Below are 18,463 nucleotides of genomic sequence, written 5' to 3'. Positions count from 1 at the left end.
ATACTCTTGGCTTTTCTTGATATGTCTACATTGTTCTGTGTAACAGGAAAACTTCCCATAGTGTTACTAAGAGTCATGTCTAAATAGTTTCTAGTTTCTCGTTTCCTTTATAATATAGTTTATATTCATAATCCTGGACACATGCTTCCTGCATCTGATTAATTCAAGAACCTTTCTCATCAGGTTTGAATTTCAGGTTATCTAAACGGGCTTCCCATAAGGAAAAGTAATCACACAGCAGGAAGTTTCTCTTTGCCTTTTTAATAACTGGCCTAAGAAACAGAGATTTTTACATTTTGTCAAGATAATTTCTGTGTCATTGTTGTTAGGATTTTAATTACTTAGAAACACTAAGATTTAAAAGGATTAAATTTTTTATATACATATAACTTTCGGTATTTTCTTTAAGGTCTTTTAATTCTCAATCTTAAATAAATAACTATAACTTTACAGTGACCTCTGATTCTGTTTTGAGCCTTTTAACATCGTTGATAAACATCTTCCAAATCAAATACTAAATTAAGTCTCTGACTTATTGCTGGGGCTTATCAAAGCTATAAAAATTAATCACTGCAAAGTTGTAAAATCTTTTTACAGCTTCCAGTCAGACCATGAACTGCAGTATCGTCACTTCTAGCCTGACAATTACATATACTAAAAGAAAAATCAGTTAATGGACTCCCTCCAGCCCCTTTGAAAGCGTTCTTTATTTCAGGTGCTATTAACTAATCCTTGATTATAGCGCTTTGTTAAGTGGCAGGTCTTTGACTCCTGGGTACGCATATCTCATCTAAAAAGGGCGTCAACTCTTGCTAAATCTTAAACGTTGATACCTGTATGTGACATCAAACACAAGTTAACCAAAACCTCATCTTCAGACCCAGAAAAATGTTCTAGTCAAAATGAACTGCTTTCATGAGACATGAGGCCGAGTTTAAAGCTATTAGATTTCTCTAGGCTCAGGGACTATCAGGAAAGAGGTGAGCACATAAAATTCCAAGGACCACTTTTGAGGGATAAAATTAGTTTACATCCTCCAAATCCAGGATGCATACATGGATGCCTAAATAGCCGACAAGTTGAGAAACTTTGCCTCTCTAAACTCCTTAGCTCAAATGGGTTTAACAAAATGCTTATGTCTTGTATAAATAATTGCTATCTCAGTATCTAAGACCAGGATTCAATTCTGTAAGCTTTTCTTTGACTTTTGGCTCTCAGCTGTTATGCCGCTCAAAAGGTTTTTAAGGGTTATTGAGTGTCCGCCCACCTCCACTGCCATCTGGCCTATGACATTTAATTGGCAATAAGTCTTTTGGCTCTGAGTCCTTGGGTCATAGGAGTCCCACTGAGAAACAAGGTGGACGCAGGGCAGGTAGCCACACCACCCTGGCAACAATATGGGAAAAATAAAAGTTTGGCCATCAATGCCGCGTCTGGCCTATCTTAACCAAAAAGGGGAAATGTAAAATCCAAGCCCCCTGTACTGACTGAACAGACTCACTTGTGGCCAAGAGGACCCCAGAAAAACCTTAAAACTTAGTTCCTGGCCATAAAGAGATGGGAGGTCAGACATGGCTCACAATACACTCTTCCTTTTTGAGTCTAGACACAACTCAGCAGCGTTACTATTAAAATAGAAATCACAAGACACAACAGACTCTGTGACAATCAAATCTCACGAGTACCCCCAGAGCTTTCAATCTATTTTACAAGGACTTTAAAAATGTGGGCTCATAATTCTGACAATAGGGCTTATAATGATCTTATAGTCCAATATATAATTAAATACACGCCATGCTAAGACAGCGTGCAGGAGCACTACTGTGTTCATGCTGCACCCCTGAAATTTCCAACTGGGCAGCCATACGTGCTTGCAGATTACTGCCAGGCAGTTTTATTCCTCAAATCCTGACTCTTACCCCAACTGTGCCCCTTGCTGGCAGGAAAAAGCTAGAGTGGTCTTCACCCAGTTCACACTGTATTAGCTCTCACCTCAGGGTTGGGGCTTGATTAAGCCCAGGCAGGGCTAAAACTGTTCCTATATACTTGACAAAATTAATCAGCACGTTCAACATCAATCATTAAGTCAGTTTGTTCTATGACCGGCTTTGTCATAATTATTTAATGCCTATTGCCTCAAAATCATGTAGACCCTGTTACAAGATTATAATTCCCCACAACTTAACCATTATAAAACATTAAATTTTCCCTTTGAGGTTATCCTTGAAGTCCTGCATGCTAATAAAACCACTGACTCAGCTGATCTGAAAAATCCCGCTGACACCAGCTGATCTCAACCCCCTACTGACTTCACCTGGTCCAAAAACCCCCACAAGAAGCTGACTCACCGAAGAATGTGGTTTCCACGTGCTGACAATTTCATCTCTCTTACCCCCACCCATCAACAACCCCAATTCTCCAGCCCCTCACCTTCCATAATCCCCTTAAAAACTCCAGCCTAAACCTCCTTGAAAAACTGGATCTGAAAATCTGACCCCATCTCCTTGCCCAACGCTCTGCAGTACTTAAACTTTCTCTGCTACACCACTGCTGTCTGCATAATTGGCCTATTACTACACAGCAGACGTACCTGTTGATCCTATAACAATAATACAGTAAGTCTTCACTCAATGTGGTCAATAGGTTCTTGGAAACTGCAACTTTAAGTGAAATAATGACTAACAAAACCAGTTTTACCATAGGCTAACTGATGTAAACAAGAGTTAAGTTCCTGTGGCATTTTTCTGGTCACAAAACCATCACTATGCTTATAAATAAAAACCAAAACACTTTTACTGTTGAGCATAGAAATAAATGTGGGCTATACATACATTTAAGAAAGATTAATAAAAACAAGTAAGATAATTACTTGTGTATTCCAGTTCATGCTGGTGGGTGGGTAGAGCCTGTCCTGGCTGCCGAGGGTACACTGAGACCATGTAGATACACAGATTCCAGGTGAATTATGAAGCTTAGGTATGAGCACAGCGTTTGGATGTGAGAGGAAACCAGAGGACCTGGAGAAAACTCACGTAAACATGGGGAGAACACACACACTCCACACAGTGGTCCTGGTCAGGAGTCATTTCTTTTCCTCATCAACGCTATAATGAAACAACGTTAAACAAAATGAGGTTATTCAAGGACCTGCTATATAGGTTGAGAACACCCATGCCCAGGTGAGGGCTAGAGTCAGACAATGGTGGCCTGGCGAGTATATTTGAATAGAGCAATATTTCTGGGGGTGCAGAGGCAGACTCCTTTGATAGAAGCCTAAGGGAGGTTTTAGAATTTCCAAAAACCATTTTTCTCTTTCAGGTGCCTGGTTGTTACTTTGGAAGAGACTTCTTTTACTAATACTGATTTGTTACAAATCTGCCTAGAAGATCTGAAGTTAAGATTTTGGACTCTTTATTCTCTTTGGATCAACCCTTTCCTTGAAGGCAGTTGTGTTAGTCAGGGTTCTCTAGAGGGACAGAACTAATCTGTCTGTCTGTCTGTCTGTCTATCTATCTATCTATCTATCTATCTATCTATCTATCTATCTATCTATCTGTGTGTATATATGTGAGTATATATATGTATATGTATGTGTATATATCTATATCTATATCTATCTCTCTGCGTGAAAAGGGTGAATTTGCCTTCCCCCGTCCACTGACTTAAATGCTAATCTCCTTTGGCAGCACCCTCACAGACACACCCAGGAACCTTTGCATCCTTCAATCCAATCAAGTTGACTCTCAGTATTAACCATCAGAGCAGGATTTGTAGCAACCTACAGTTTTATGGACAGGGTTTGGTCAGGACTGGGGAGGAATGGTGATGGTGATAGAGAAAGCAATGGATTGAAAGACACAAGGAACATAGCAACCTCTTACCCTCTCAAAAACAGCCTCTGACATGAGTGTGATGCCACTGTCTATTTAAAATACTGTTGACTCTAATGATGTCATCAGTGGTCTTGTTTATTGCTGTGCACTCACATCTTCAGCATAGCTAGACACACACTTACTTTCTCTCAACCTCTTTTTCTTCACGTGCTCCTACTTTTTGACTGTCTTCTACTTTTAGGTTGATTGTGCTTTGAGGCAGCCACAGCACCTCCTAACATGTGAGATTAGCCCGAGGCTGAGTAAGAAATTGTGTTCAAGCCAGTTGTTGGCTTATTAGAAGATGAATTGGATGTTACTATAGTTTTTTGCTGGTGATTTACAGCGCAGGCAGTGAGGTTTATGGAACATACCATTAGGACAGGTTGAGGTGTGAGCTGGAACTCCAGAAAGACAGAGAGAGCCTTATTGGGGTCACTAATTCCTTCCTACCTTAGTGATGCTCTAGACATGCATTTTGAGGAATGGTGGAGGTCATCAGGGAGGATTAAAGTGGAAAATAAGTGACATAAAGGAGAAATGACAGTTATCATATATTCAGAGATCTGTCATATGGCTGATGGAGTTTATTATTCTGCATTCTACACAAGTTCTCTCTTTTTTTGGCTCATGTACACTCAAAAGAATCTTCAAAAGCTATATACCCCTTGCATATTTGTAGTTTGTTCTCTAAACAATTTTCTCATAAGTTTAATAGTCATAGTTCAAATGATGTAATTTCCTACTTATGCCAGATTATCTGTTTATTAATATTTTTAATCAAAACCTTATAGATTTTATCATTCACCTTATGGAAAATGTAAGCCATATAATCCAATTGGCAAAGCCAGTCCTCAATGTCAAACTGATCGGCTAAATTACATTTGCTTTATGTTGAAAAAATATCTGAACTAATTTTCCAATTCAAAGATCTGTGTTTCTATCATGGCCACTTTACTTTTGAATTCTAATTCATAAATGGACTGATAGATGGATGAATGGATAAATGAATGGATGGATGAATGAATAGATGATTGAGATAGATAAATAGATGAATGAATGGAAAATGGATGAATGGATGGGTAGATGGATGGATGAATGGATGATGGATGGATGGATGGATGAATGGATGATGGATGGAGGGGTGGATGGATTGACGGATGGGTGCATGGATGGATGGATGATAGATGGATAGAAGCTTAGCATATGTTGGTTCTCTAGATGAAATAAGGCACTGCCCTCTTCAATATTTCTTAAGGACTCTCTATTTGCTCTTCTGTCACAGGACATTCTCTTAGGAACCATGCATTTTGAAACTGTCCAGATTTGAAACTGATGTTCAGATTTTTTTGCATGTAGGAATAAGATTCAGGCTGGCTGAGAGACATGTGGTGTAAAATGGAAAGGCAGGTGTAAAGAAGATGATCTTTTTAAGCAGGTCAACCTGAGACTGAGTACCTATGGTGGCTGAGGATCTTGAAAGTAACTCTTAAACGGACAATATTCTAGTACTTCCTGGAAACTCCTCATGTATTTCACACCACTCCAGCTTGAAAAGCGGTGCCTTAGAAGAGAAGATGAGAACTGGTGGATAAAATGAAGCTATCTAAACACAAAGTGGCCTGCTTAATTTAATATGTAGGTTTTTTTTTTTGTCATTGAAGTTACACAGAATCCTGGTGGCCAGTTGTCAAGGATGCTGTGGGGGGACCCCTTGCATTGAATATAAATTTGACTGGAGAATATTTGAAAGTTCCCTTCCAACTCGAAAATCTATGATATTCTAGAAAGGATGGCTCAATCTATGATGTGCATTGAGTGGATCTTAATATTATTTTAGAATCCTGAAAGTATAAAAGGACCTCATTATCTCTTAAGAAACATTTTCCCTTTAATGGTCTTTATCTCTCTGTTTTTACACATTGGTTCCATCTTCTGAAGTCACCTACTGTTTGCTGCCACTTAGCTAACAGGAGATGTAATCTGCTTAATCGTATACAAACTGATTTTGGTTTTTTACTTCAGAAGCGCGAAAGTCTTAAAATGTATTAGAAAGTACATACGGGCTGGGTGCAGTGGTTCACGCCTGTAATCGCAGCACTTTGGGAGGCCGAGGTGGGTGGATCACTTGAAGTTAGGAGTTAGAGACCAGCCTGGCCAACATGGTGAGACCCCGTCTCTACTAAAAATACAAAAATTAGCCAGGCATGGTGGCATGTGCCTGTGATCCAGCTACTCTGGTGGCTGAGGCAGGAGAATCACTTGAACCCAGGAAGCATAGGTTGCAGTGAACAGAGGCCATGGCACTGCACTCCAGCCTGGGCAGCAGAGTGAGACTCTGTCTCAAAAAACAAACAAGCAAACAAAAAACAAAACAAAAACCAAAAGAAAAAAAAAGTACATATGAAGGTGACACTTAATTCTGGGTTAAGGGACATGTTAGGGAGTTGGGGTACTGTGCACAGGTTGAAAAGAGCAGAGAGAAAGGCTGGCCTATTAACTCAGTTTTCCCATCTTGGCAAGGAAAAGTTTGTATTAGACGCGTACTCTTTGTTTCTCTTATAATCAAAAAGGGAGTAGAATTCTGGCAAGTTTTCTATCTGGGTTTCTGTGATAGTTCTGCCCTAGCAGGTCTGAACTGGAAGCTGGTAGGGGTGTGGATTGGTGGAGTAAAGAGGGCGGTGTGGAGGGAGCCATCTTTTATCGTATCATTTCCTGAGGACCCACAAGGACTTCCTCTACTACTTCCAACACCTAAAGATAATGGCACTGGTGTCCACCACAAGGGTAGGAATGATTTTACACAATAGTATCTGGGAAAATATTTGTTTCTGGCCCACTGGCAAAGGATTGCCTTTATATATTGTTCTGAAGTTAACTTCAGAGGAGGTCCTTCCCTGAAAAGTCATAGCTGAAGGAACTCACTGCAGACGGTGGGTAGTACTGGTTTCCATTTGTTGTCTTTGTTAGTTTTGTTCTTCTATATTTCGGTCTGAACCGCTATTGATTTTTTGCATTTCAAGCTAACCCAGGCAGCACAATAATGTAGTCAATAACTTCTAATGGTATCTTTCCTGCAGGTGGAACTGGTTACAGCAGTCAGGTTTTAAAGGCGCTTTGTTTTGTGGAAGCCAGAATAGGGGAGTTGTCACACTTAGAGATCTGTTCGCATCAGTGGGTCAAGATTTAAAAAGCTAGAATATTATCAAAATTCCGTTGGCCCTATAAAACTAAATGTCAAGAATCATCCCTCTGATATGACTATACCACACTCCACTTTCTACCTGATTTATAGCTTCTAAGTGGCTGTTTGTATCAGAAGACAAATCACAAATTTGTCATCTCTATGAATTAATTGCTTGAAGGAGAATGGTTTTTCTTTTTCTTTTTCTTTTTTTTATTATACTTTAAGTTCTAGGGTACATGTGCATAACGTGCAGGTTTGTTACATATGTATATTTGTGCCATGTTGGTGTGCTGCACCCATCAACTCGTCAGCACCCATCAATTCATCATTTATATCATGTATAACTCCCCAATGCAATCCCTCCCTCCTCCCCCCTCCCCATGATAGGCCCCAGTGTGTGATGTTCCCCCTCCCGAGTCCAAGTGATCTTGATTCAGAAAGGTAAATTAGTAAAGGTAAGGAGAGTTTAGTAAGTGTCAGGACAGAAACATTGGCTGAGATTAAGCCAAATACATACGCAGCCTACGTGGATATTAAAAATAGTTTCCCCTAAATAAAACAAATAAAAGACTTTTGAAAATCGAAGTCCCAGTTTTTAATGGGAAAGAACAATTGGTAATATCAATCAGGGAAGAAGTCTGATAGATACATGCATTATAGACAGGATATTATGATGACAGACATGCCACTCAGTGAATCCAGAGTTTTGATAGTGGATTTTCATATAAATATCCTAGCCCACTGCATAGTCTAGAATGAAGAGAAACTCTATGAAGAGAAGCATGATGCAATCATTTTTTAAAAAAAGAATTACAAAGGAACACTAAGGTAGTGATCAAAAGATTTTAAAAATTGATGCAAGCATCATTTTTGGGGGTCAATCTTTGCCTACATGCTGATGAGTCCATCATGTTTTGGGTGTTACCAGCGGTTCAGAGCTCACGTGTGGTCTTCAGGTGCATCCTATTCATCTTTGGTCTACTGTCGTTTGCATGCTCAGCATATGGGAATCACAAGACACCCTCTGGGTCCTAATAAAAATATCTAACCCTATGAAAGCACCTGGATTATTTTTTGTCTGGGGTCTGAAGGCAGTTTTTTCCTCCTGCAGAGATTTCTGATTTCTCAGATATTTCCCAATAGTGAATTGGCAAATGATTGGCATCAAAATAGGCACAATAAAAGCTTGGGGGTTGGAGATGTGAGTTGAAATGTCAGGAACATCCCTCACTGGCTGCATTGCCTTTGACAACTCTCTTTCCCTTTTGTTGCAAGATTGAGTTAATAATTCTACTCTTACAAACCACGGCTAAAATACTCTCTTTAGAAACACAGGGCTAACGAGAGCGAGCATCTCCATGATTCGAGACTCTCATTCCAACATGATTCTCATCATTATCCTCCATATAACTGAAATAAAAACCAATCTTTTGCAGACTGTTACTATGAAGGATCCTTCTGCCTTTTCACAACCTGTGTGCTGTTGTTTAGTTCTCATGGAGAATGACAAGTTCCACTGAAATATGCACATGGCATCTCCAAGAAACAAAAGCAAGAATTGAAGTGAAGGGGGTGGTAGGCAAAAAAGCCAAGAATGATCATAATTAGACCAAACGACTTCCACTTCCAAGCCGTAGCTGGCTGCATCCTCTTCATAACTCTGTAAATGCTCTGGACCACAGGACATCTTTTCAAAAAAGTTCTCTCTCTGTCTCCTCTTCCAAGCCTTCGTAGGTGAGATTCAATTTCAATGAAAGATCATTCATGCTTATTGCTTAAGTTGTGTTAATTTTTAATGCTTTTAAAAATATGCTGGATAGTTAAAAAAAATATATATATATATATGACTCCTGTGATAGAAACATTTATTTCAAGGGTGAAATATCTCAGTTCAGTCAAATAAAATAATAATTGTGGAAAATATTTAAATCAATTGATTGGTCATATTTTGTAAAATTTCTGCTCCATGTAGTCATTTGGATAAGGAAGCGTCTAAGCTTCCCCAAAAGTTATTTATCAACTCCCAACAAAGTACTTTTCAGTTAAAAATCAACTCATACTTAATGGATATTTCCAACATTGACATATTCTTATGGTTTATTAATCTTCCATACTTTTAGCCAATGTTTCTTTCCGTAGTCAAGATTTCATATTGCATAAATGTGTGCAGCCATATAAGGAAGACTTTCACACAATAGAAAACTTTTCTTCTTAAATCTCATATGAGTTTTATGTAAATATGTCTACTATTATAGAGTAGTGAGAAAAGCAGTTCCTTGTATGGCCACCTACCTTGGTCTAAATGGTAATTGTAATAGCATGAAATAGCAAAACAGAGACCGAGAGGGGATGCTCAACGTTTCAGTGAGCGCAGGTTCAAATTGTAAGCTGGGGATGAAGATATGAAGATGTAATGACTGGCAGAAAAAGCTGTGAGAGAGAGAAATAATACATACATATATATGTGTGTGTGTGTATATATATATTTCCATATATAGCTATATATATGCCCCTCTCTTTCTCTCGCTCTCTCTCTCTCTCGCTCTCTCTCTCATACTCCTTCCTGTTTTTTCTTGCCCTAAAGACTAAGGAGCAATGGTTGGTTTCTATGGGACAGGTTGTGAAACAGTATAACAATCATGAAGCGATCAGGCACGCCATTCAAAAAAATGTCATTTCTTGCCCAGAGTAACTTCAGTTGGTATCTTCACTTCCAGCAGTTTTAAAGTCAGTGTAATAAAATAGGAAGCTTGTTTTTTTTTTTTTTTTCCTCCAGTGGGAAAATATTTTCTGTGGGGTCTAAAAGAAACAAAAATACACCTGAAAAGAAAAAAAAAAAAAAAAGATAAGCATGCCTTAAAAAAAAATAAAATTCCCCTTCCCTATATGTATCTACGGACAAATATTTTTCTTCACATGCACTTTTGGAGTAAGGACTGTATGTGTAGCTATAGTTTCCACTTGCTTATACTCTTCTAAACACATGGCCAGGAGGTATTTGGTTTATGATGGTATGATGATAGTTGTTAAAGAAAGTTCTTTTGCATGTGAAAAAGAAAGAGAAGTCAAGGCAAATAGCAGTCTGTTCAGAATTATCCTTCCAATGAATTCTGCCCTTTTATACAATAAATAGCTGTGGCTGTATTATAGGCCCTGGATTAAATAAAAGCAAACCGCACTCTTTGTTCAATAATAGTTTTATTTATTATTTCACTGTTAACTTGGGGATAATATTCACCACAAAGTTGCAGGCATCATTTTATAGTACAGACTACAGACGATTGACTTTTTCAAGATTAAAAATGAACATGGTTTGTGACACACCTGAAATGCCTACTGAGGAAGTGCTGGCCACGAGGTAATAAAAAAAGGTAAAATTCAGTGCCTTTGGCAAAGATGTGGACACTGTTTTAGATGCGAGTATGATACATGCCCTTTGCTTACAAAGCAAATATACACCCATCTGTTTTTGGACTGTGGTTTCTCTATCCACCAGAGAGCATCTTTACATGATTCACAGACATTTCCCTGAGAGCTTCCTGCCAAGAGAAATCAGCATGCTGATTCACCATCTTGGAAGCCCTATTTAATGTAATTATTCCTCAAGCCTGCACCAAACTTGGAAACGGTTCTTATATTTAAAAGAAAGAAGGGCCTTGCCCCAAATGTGGCCGTCACATAGCTCTAAGTAGACGCCCAAAGGAAGTTTGAAGTGTTACATGTAGGAGGCTGGAAATGCCCACGTACTGGATGAGGAATGGATAGAAGGGAGATCATGTGTTTGATTGCTTGCAGAACAGGATGAAGGATTCTCTCTTAATAACTTTCCACACCAAGCGAAACTACATGCAAGGATTTTTAAGCCAAACTACAGGTCTTCACTTGTACAGAAAACTAAGTTTATGCACTCTCCAGGCCCTCCAGATACTTCTTTTACTAAGGCAAGCAACCAAGAAGCCTGTTTCAAAAGAATTATCCCTTCAATGAATTCTACTCTTTTTTACAATGAAAAGTTTCTCTTTGTTGACCAATCCAGTAAAGTTTCTGAGTTCTAGGGATAAAAGAGAGAGTTAATTTTCTTTTTCCTTTTTGGACTCTACATTTAATTTGTTCACAACTTCAAATCTATTTAAAATATTTCTCCTTATTGCTCAGTGATATTTTATTAGATAACCATCACATTTGTGAACATTCTCCATTTCCCAGCCAAACAACTCCTGACTACAGTAGCAGCATGGGACATTGATGTGCACAGAATTTTGACAATATTTGTTATATTAATAAAGAGGTTATTATATATTCAACATTTATCGAATATATGCAATTTACAGATTCTGTGTGAGCCACAGGAAACAGAGTGATGAATAAGACCCAATTACTATCATCAAGGAACTCACAGAATACAGGATAAAAATAGGTTTGAGTTTTGTATGTGAACTGCAGAACTGCTAAGCATTTTGGACTCCAAGAAAGAACAATAGTAAGCTTTAATATTCTGGGGATAATCTTTTTAGTTTAAGGTAGGATTGCTGGATTATAATTTGGGTCCGGGAAGTTTTACTAACGTTGCTTTGCAGTGGAGAGTACGGCCCCTTTATCTTTTACGTAGAATGCAGCTGAGACGTGAGCCTCTTTGGTTCTCTAGATGATTTTTTTGGGGTGGTCTCAAGCCCAGACCAGAGTGGTAGGGTCAGAACTTTGTGTGAGTCTCTGTGGTTCTACCAGAACAAACACAGGCCTAATGTTCTAGCAATGCATTTGGATGACTTCCATATATCCAAATGCACTATTCATCTCTGCATGAAGCTGTGAACATGATGCATGCCTAATAATACCAACACTTGCTCATTTCTGAGCCGTACAACATAACACTGTGCAGTTATAAACTTACATGGAGTACAGTCATGTTATGAACTAGATCTTCTTTACTCATTTATATTATCTTATCATGAACCTCCTTTCCCAGACATTAACACTAACGCCAGAACAAGAAACTGGAATTCTCCAGTTCTAAAGAGCACTGGGTTACCATTCTAGAAACCTTTCTCTTAGGTCTGCAGTGTTGACTCACACAACATTAATGCTGGGAGAGGCTGAATATTTAGAGTCATCGAAACAGAAGAAGAGAGTATAACTTAAGTGTGTAGAAAGGAAGTAGTAAAATTGTCCTTGAACCTATTAAGGGCTGGAGTTGATCCTGTTTAAATAAGTTTGTTGCACATAGCATTAGAGCAAAATATTCTTTCAGAGGAGGTGCTAGAAGTAGGGTTGTTTAGGTTAAAAAAATAATGTTGGAGTGTTGTATTCTATATAGTTTCAGTCCTACTGTGAGAAATGCTATTGTAAAACCAAAGTAAACACCTGCTACCCAGAAACTCTATCTTGTGTGGTTGCCAGACCTCAGTGCTGGGTTGGAGTGGTATTTGAAACCATATTACTCTGGGTTTACCAACAAATTTCCAAGCTTCCTTGGTTACCTTCCAAATTTCAAGATTTTGTGGTGTTGAAATATAGTAAGTAAATAACTTTACAGAGGAGAAAATCTGAAATTTTCAAGCATTCACTCAATATACCATTTTACTTTCATCATGGTATTTACTGACTTCAGTTTTGACCCATTTGCCATCAGAAGACAAATTGGAGAAGTTTCAGTGTTGTTACTTAGTTTGAGCAATGAGGAGAAAACCCAGAAAGTGTAGGTTAAGTGACAAGCATGCCCAAGGACATGTAACTAAGCAGTGACCAAACTGGCACAAGAACTTAGGGTTCCTCATCCTGAATTCATTGCTTCTTTGACTACACTGCACTCCCTTCACTGGTCCTCGGAAGCTGCCAGGGGAAGGTTGTGCAATTTCCTGGAATATGTCCCCATCTTTGAATCATCTCTGCTCAGATAAGTACAGGACACCCTGGCTGATCCCTGGAATCCTTCTCCGTGTCACTTTAGTATTAGGTTTCCCCGCTGTGACAGAGCCTTGGCATCCTTTCCTCCCTGAGTCAGAGCTGAAACAGCCAACTTTGCAGCAGAGCTCAGTGCTCCAGCTTCTCTCCCGATACACAGAGGGGCTCCCAGCGCTCTGCAGAGCAATGAGCCCTGCCCACGGGCAACGCAGGAAGCCTGACAGAGAAAGTTGATATGCCTTCTAGATCTTCAGCCACAGCAGGGTCTAATGCTTAGGCTTCTTGTTTGTTTTCATTCCGTCAGAGTCTATAACTATTGTACACTAAAGGGTAAAGAGAAATGAAAAATATGTAGAGAGTCAGGGCTGGGCTTAAGAGGCAAAGGGTGATTTAGAATAGGGAGGATTAGCATCGAGGCCACAGGGAGCTGATGGGCAAAGCCGAGGGGAATAGGGGCCAGAGAGAGCTCACTTCTCCTAACCATCTGGCAATGCCTGGAGAATGGAGAATGTGTGTTGTGTGTGTGCTTGTGAGAGAGAGAGAAGGAAGGAGAGGGAGAGAGAGAGATTCTCCAGTGTAGTTTGATCATTTTCTTCTTTCAAAGTGGCTAATCTTGAAATGTCTGCAAGCTTCATGCATATGGCATGAAATAATTTGATTCCCAGTTTGGGATGAAGACATTTTGATCTTATGTAAATGTTGAATATCTCCTGTAATGACAAGCTCTTTGAGAAATGCACGTGTAACTAAGGTCCAGTTATAAACACTCACTACATCTTCAATTATACTTTTAAATTCTTCATATTCATAAGAATCTATTTTGCTTGTTTTCTTTCTCTGAAAATGACCCAAGAAATGGACATACCTTTCTATAAAGTCAGTAGATAGTATTTAAATGCAGCTTTCATCCATAAGAGGCTTAAAAACAATTCTATAATAAAACCAGTCAAACCAAAAAGAGGAGACCTAGCGTCTTGGATTTGTTCCGTTTCTGCCATTATTAGCATCACAAAAGGACAAGGATAAGGAGATAATCATATTTAAGGAGATTGTAAGTGACTCTCAAAGTTCTGCTGAATTTCAGGGTCTCTCCTTTTCTCAAATTTAATTCTATTATTATTATTTTTTTTAAATAAAAGAAACAGCCCTTTTGGGAGGGAGGCAAGATAGGAGTTTGCAAAAGGATGGGAAATGCTGAAGTACTGGGACACTTGAATAAGCTTTCACATATTTATTAGTGCCAGGCCAACTGGAGAAAGAAAATATAGATGCAGTTGCTTACTAGACATTTCACAGGTGGATAATATGACATTCTGTAGTTTGCTGTACATATTAGAAAATCGTCTGTTTTTTCTTGTTCTTTGGTTGAATGTGGGCCCCAAAAACTCATTCTTACAATTACACTGATCTTTTTTTTTCCCTGTGTAAAATGATTTCAGACACAATGGTGGAGGGCTGCTTTGTTCATTTCCTATCGGATTTAACTACAGAGTGGTTTTAAACATTTATGTTGAAGTGACAGTTGCCTTTTTATTACCTAGAAAGAGTTAGGTGCTTGCTGATGCCAACAGGATGACATGTTTCTTCTTCTTAGCCACAGGAAAGCTCAATAGACTCTAGTTGTTGCTCAAGTGGACTTTAAAGAATCACTTTCAAAGGACACTATGGCTGACGACTGAAGAGTAATATTTATCAACATTAAATAAACACTTGGTGTAGTATCCATAAATATTTCTGCATATAAACATAACACGAAATTAAATAGTTCAGATACACAGACACCACTGAGTACACGTCCACTGTTGTCAAAGTCGTCTGTAAACACCACCTCACACTGAATACAAAAGCAGCTTCTACCCAGCTCTGGGTTCACAACACGAATGCCCTGTACAAAGGGAAGATATCTCTGCAGCCCTCCCACCTCCCTCCCCTCCCTCTCCCCAAACAGCCCCGGCAACAGGAAAAGAAACCCCAACAACTACAGCAGCAACAACAACGACAATGACGGCAGCACCCCATCCCCTCCCCAAATAAAACAGTTAACATTTTGGTCAATTCAAGGGAGAATGCAAAAACAATTTTTTTTTTTTTTTTCCAAAAGGTAAGGAAATCAATTTGAAGCATTATTTTTCAGAGTGTAATTCTTTCTTCAGAGGACGTGGAACTTCCTAAACCTCACCTATTCCTGGGTGAAGGTTACTCAATGAACACCAGAAAGCACTGGCCGCAGCTGAGTCACAAAGGTGCAAGCCCTATTTTCTTTTAGAAGGCGTCATTCAGCAAGAATCAAACACAATGTTCTCCTTCATTCTCTCTCACCATGTTTTTGTTTTTTTTTTTTTGCTTTGCCATATATATATATATACATATACATATATATATATTGCTGTGTATGACATTCAAACGTGACACTATTACTGAGTTTCAAGCAGTTTAGATAGCAGAAATTTTGTTTTGAAACATTCAGATTTAGATGATTAAATTCAAACGTGTGGATGTGGTTCATTCTTTGAGCTCAGAGGGGCCCCGATATGGCTCTGTTGAGACATCAACAAAGCAGATTGCTTAACACCAAGTCTGGTGAAGCCACGGTGCTCAACTGACTCACGAGCCTGTCCGCCCTGCACAGACCTGCTGGGAAGGCCTGGCTGCTCTCTGTGGAAAACAGCCCTGGTTTCAAAAACATTAAACTGGGCTTATTTCACGTTTATGTTGCATTAGGATCCTAGAGAACTTCAGTCACCAAAGTACTGAAAGCGTATATTGCAGGAATAATTTGCCAGTTCAGTGTTTCCCATGATATTATATACACTATGTGTGTGCGTGCAGAACTCACACATATATATATATACTTAAGTATTTTTATTTGTACGAAACTTGAACTGCACAAAACAGTACTTTGCAAGAATCAAGAATCAAGTCCACAAATAGAGTTTAACAACACACCAAAGAAAAGACAGGAAGCTCTATTGGGACAAGAAGATTCAGCTTTGCAACGTGTGAAATAATTTTGGAACCACAGATTCGTTAGCCTGCAGTGTTCCTCGTGGGGTCTGGATTCCCACTTTTGGGATCCTTGGGAAGAATGTGGGAACTGGGTCAGCTATGCTCATGTGAGATTCCAAAGCTATTGGGAATTAAAGACCCAGGCCAATCAATTTGGGTATATAATTGCTGTGAAGCAATTCTTTTTCTCCTGTTTAAGGAAAAAAACATGTAAAGTCTATTTCAGAATAAATTTCTTTCTATTCAGTAGTATGTTTTTTGTTTTTTGTTTGCTAAATTGGTATTGACTTTTTCTGTTAAAATGGGTTTATTCAATGGATCAGTAAACAGGCAGCTTCTTTCACATCCGGGTGATAAAATCATTTTTATCATCACCGGAAATCACCCCACCCTCAGCTTCCTCCTCCTAAGGTCTGTGGGTTGATGTGTGCGTTTCGTCACTGCTATTGATAAAACCTCATTCTACAAGGCCTGCTCGGGTGCGCGCTTGTGAAAAATGACCGACTGTCTCTGCTGGTACTGCTGCTTGCGCCTCTTTTTTTTGTCACACTGGCACAGCAGCAGCATCTTGAAAGTGGTTCTGAATGTTTTGTTGCACAGGGCATAGCACACGGGGTTCACGGTGCTGTTGATGTAGCACAGCCAGTAGCCCAGATTCCAAAAGGTTTTGGGTATGCAGCTGTCACAAAAGGTGTTCACCAGAACCATGATATTGTATGGGGTCCAAGTGATGATGAAGGCAAGCAAGATCGCACTGAGGGTCTGGGCTGCTTTCTTCTCCTTGACGAGGGACATCCTTTTCCGCTTAGTGATCTGACTTCTGGTCTTCAGAGCAAACCTCTTGGCCAGAGTGGCTTCCTTGAAGGACAGAGGTAGAGTGGCCGTGGTCTTACCCACTGAGGAGTTGACGTCAGAAGTCTTGGCTGTGTCCACGGCTGACTCTAGCTGGATGGGAAGCTTGGAGAAGCTTTTTGGAAAACTGCCTCCATCGTCCACGCTCTTCTGGGCCTGCAGCTTGTTAGCTTTCCTCTCCAAGTCCACCATCCCCAGCTCCTCCTCAGGCACCTGCAGGTTGTCGGATGAGGGTAACTTGGTGGAGTTGAGGATGGTGCTGTGACCTGGAAGCTTGAGCACGATGGAGTAGATGGCTCTCGTCTCGGAGCCAATGTCCTCCTCATCGGAGGAGGCGGAGTTCTCCAGGGAGGCAGCAGCATCATTGTTGTTCCAACTGTCACTGCTGCTGTGGTCTTGGTCCATCTGCTCGGAGCTGGGTTTCCAGCTCTTGGTTGTGAACCAGAAGTGGCAGCGGCTGTACTTCCTCCTGTTGGAGCGTTTCATGCTTTGCTGTTGAAGTTCGTAACTGCTGCAGCTTCGAGAACTGCCTGTGGGGTGGACAAAGTTTTCTGTCTCTGCCTCTGTCCCAGAGGCTTGCAGCCCAGCAAGCTCTTTGGTACGCTTTTCAGTTTCCTTATAGATCCTCCAGTATAAAATAGTCATAATGGTGACAGGCATATAAAAAGCAGCGATGGCTGTGCCAAAAGTAATGGTGGGCTCACTGAGGAACTGAATGAAGCACTCTCCTGGAGGCACAGTTCTCTTTCCAACAAAGTATTGCCAGAACAAGATGGCAGGAGCCCAAAGGACAAAGGAGATGACCCAAGCCAGACCGATCATCACACCAGCTCTCTTTGTTGTTCGTTTGGCTCGGTACGTGAGCGGCCTCGTGATGGAAAAGTATCTGTCAAAGCTGATGACCAGAAGATTCATAACAGAGGCATTGCTGGCTACGTAGTCAATGGCAAGCCAGAGGTCACAGGCCAAGTTCCCTAAGGCCCATCGATTCATGATGATGTAGGTCGTAAACAGATTCATTGAAATGACCCCAATTATCAGATCGGCGCACGCCAGGCTTAAGAGGAAGTAGTTGTTGACCGTCTTCAGCTGCTTGTTGACCTTAAATGACACAATTACCAGAATGTTGCCGATGATGGTCACCAAGGCCAGGATGCCCGTTAAGAAAGCAATGAAGACCACCTGCCAGACGGTATGACCTCCCAGAGGGTCATCGGTGGTACCGTTCGGAGAGGAGAAATTCCCGGCTGCTCGAGAAGCATTGTAGCTGCCGAAATGAGTGACGGTTCCCGGGGGCAGCCCTGCATCGGAGGGGCTGTGTATCCAGGAGGAGCTGATGTTTGGAAACAAAGGCGAGGTTGTACTGTTATTGTGCAAGGTCATTGTGACTCTCTGACATAGTCTAGGGGAAGAAGAGAGAAAAGACGGAGTTAGAAAAATTTCTGCCTTTATTTGCTTGTTCTTTGCATTGCGTAGGTTAAAAGACATGGAAGGCCCATGACAGGATGCTGAATCTCTATGAAGCCAAACGTTATCAAGTTCATTCTCCTATTTTAAATGAGTGGAGTCTAGGGCAGACAGACATTGATTTGTTTGAGATAGTATTGTATAATTGGTGGCATGCACTGAACATTGTGCTTTTTTC

The 18,463-nt window shown here is 40.2% G+C and overlaps 1 protein-coding gene across 3 annotated transcripts in view; it reads right to left on the bottom strand.

The window, feature by feature from the left end:
- Positions 1 to 16,234: 16,234 nt before the first annotated feature.
- CHRM3 (cholinergic receptor muscarinic 3) overlaps positions 16,235 to 18,463 on the bottom strand; it is a 505,898-nt gene continuing 503,669 nt past the window's right edge. For all 3 annotated transcript variants that reach the window (XM_030937128.1, XM_010384685.1, XM_010384686.2), the window contains one exon: positions 16,235 to 18,220. In XM_030937128.1, coding sequence (XP_030792988.1) covers positions 16,429 to 18,201 — 1,773 coding nt within the window. In that variant the 5' untranslated portion in view covers positions 18,202 to 18,220 and the 3' untranslated portion in view covers positions 16,235 to 16,428. The remainder of the gene's footprint in view (positions 18,221 to 18,463) is intronic.

Source organism: Rhinopithecus roxellana, chromosome 8 (genome assembly GCF_007565055.1).
Source record: "Rhinopithecus roxellana isolate Shanxi Qingling chromosome 8, ASM756505v1, whole genome shotgun sequence".
In the NCBI taxonomy this organism is placed as follows: Eukaryota; Metazoa; Chordata; class Mammalia; order Primates; family Cercopithecidae; genus Rhinopithecus; species Rhinopithecus roxellana.
Note: the sequence above shows the minus strand (reverse complement) of the source record. Positions and strands in the feature narration are given on the sequence as shown.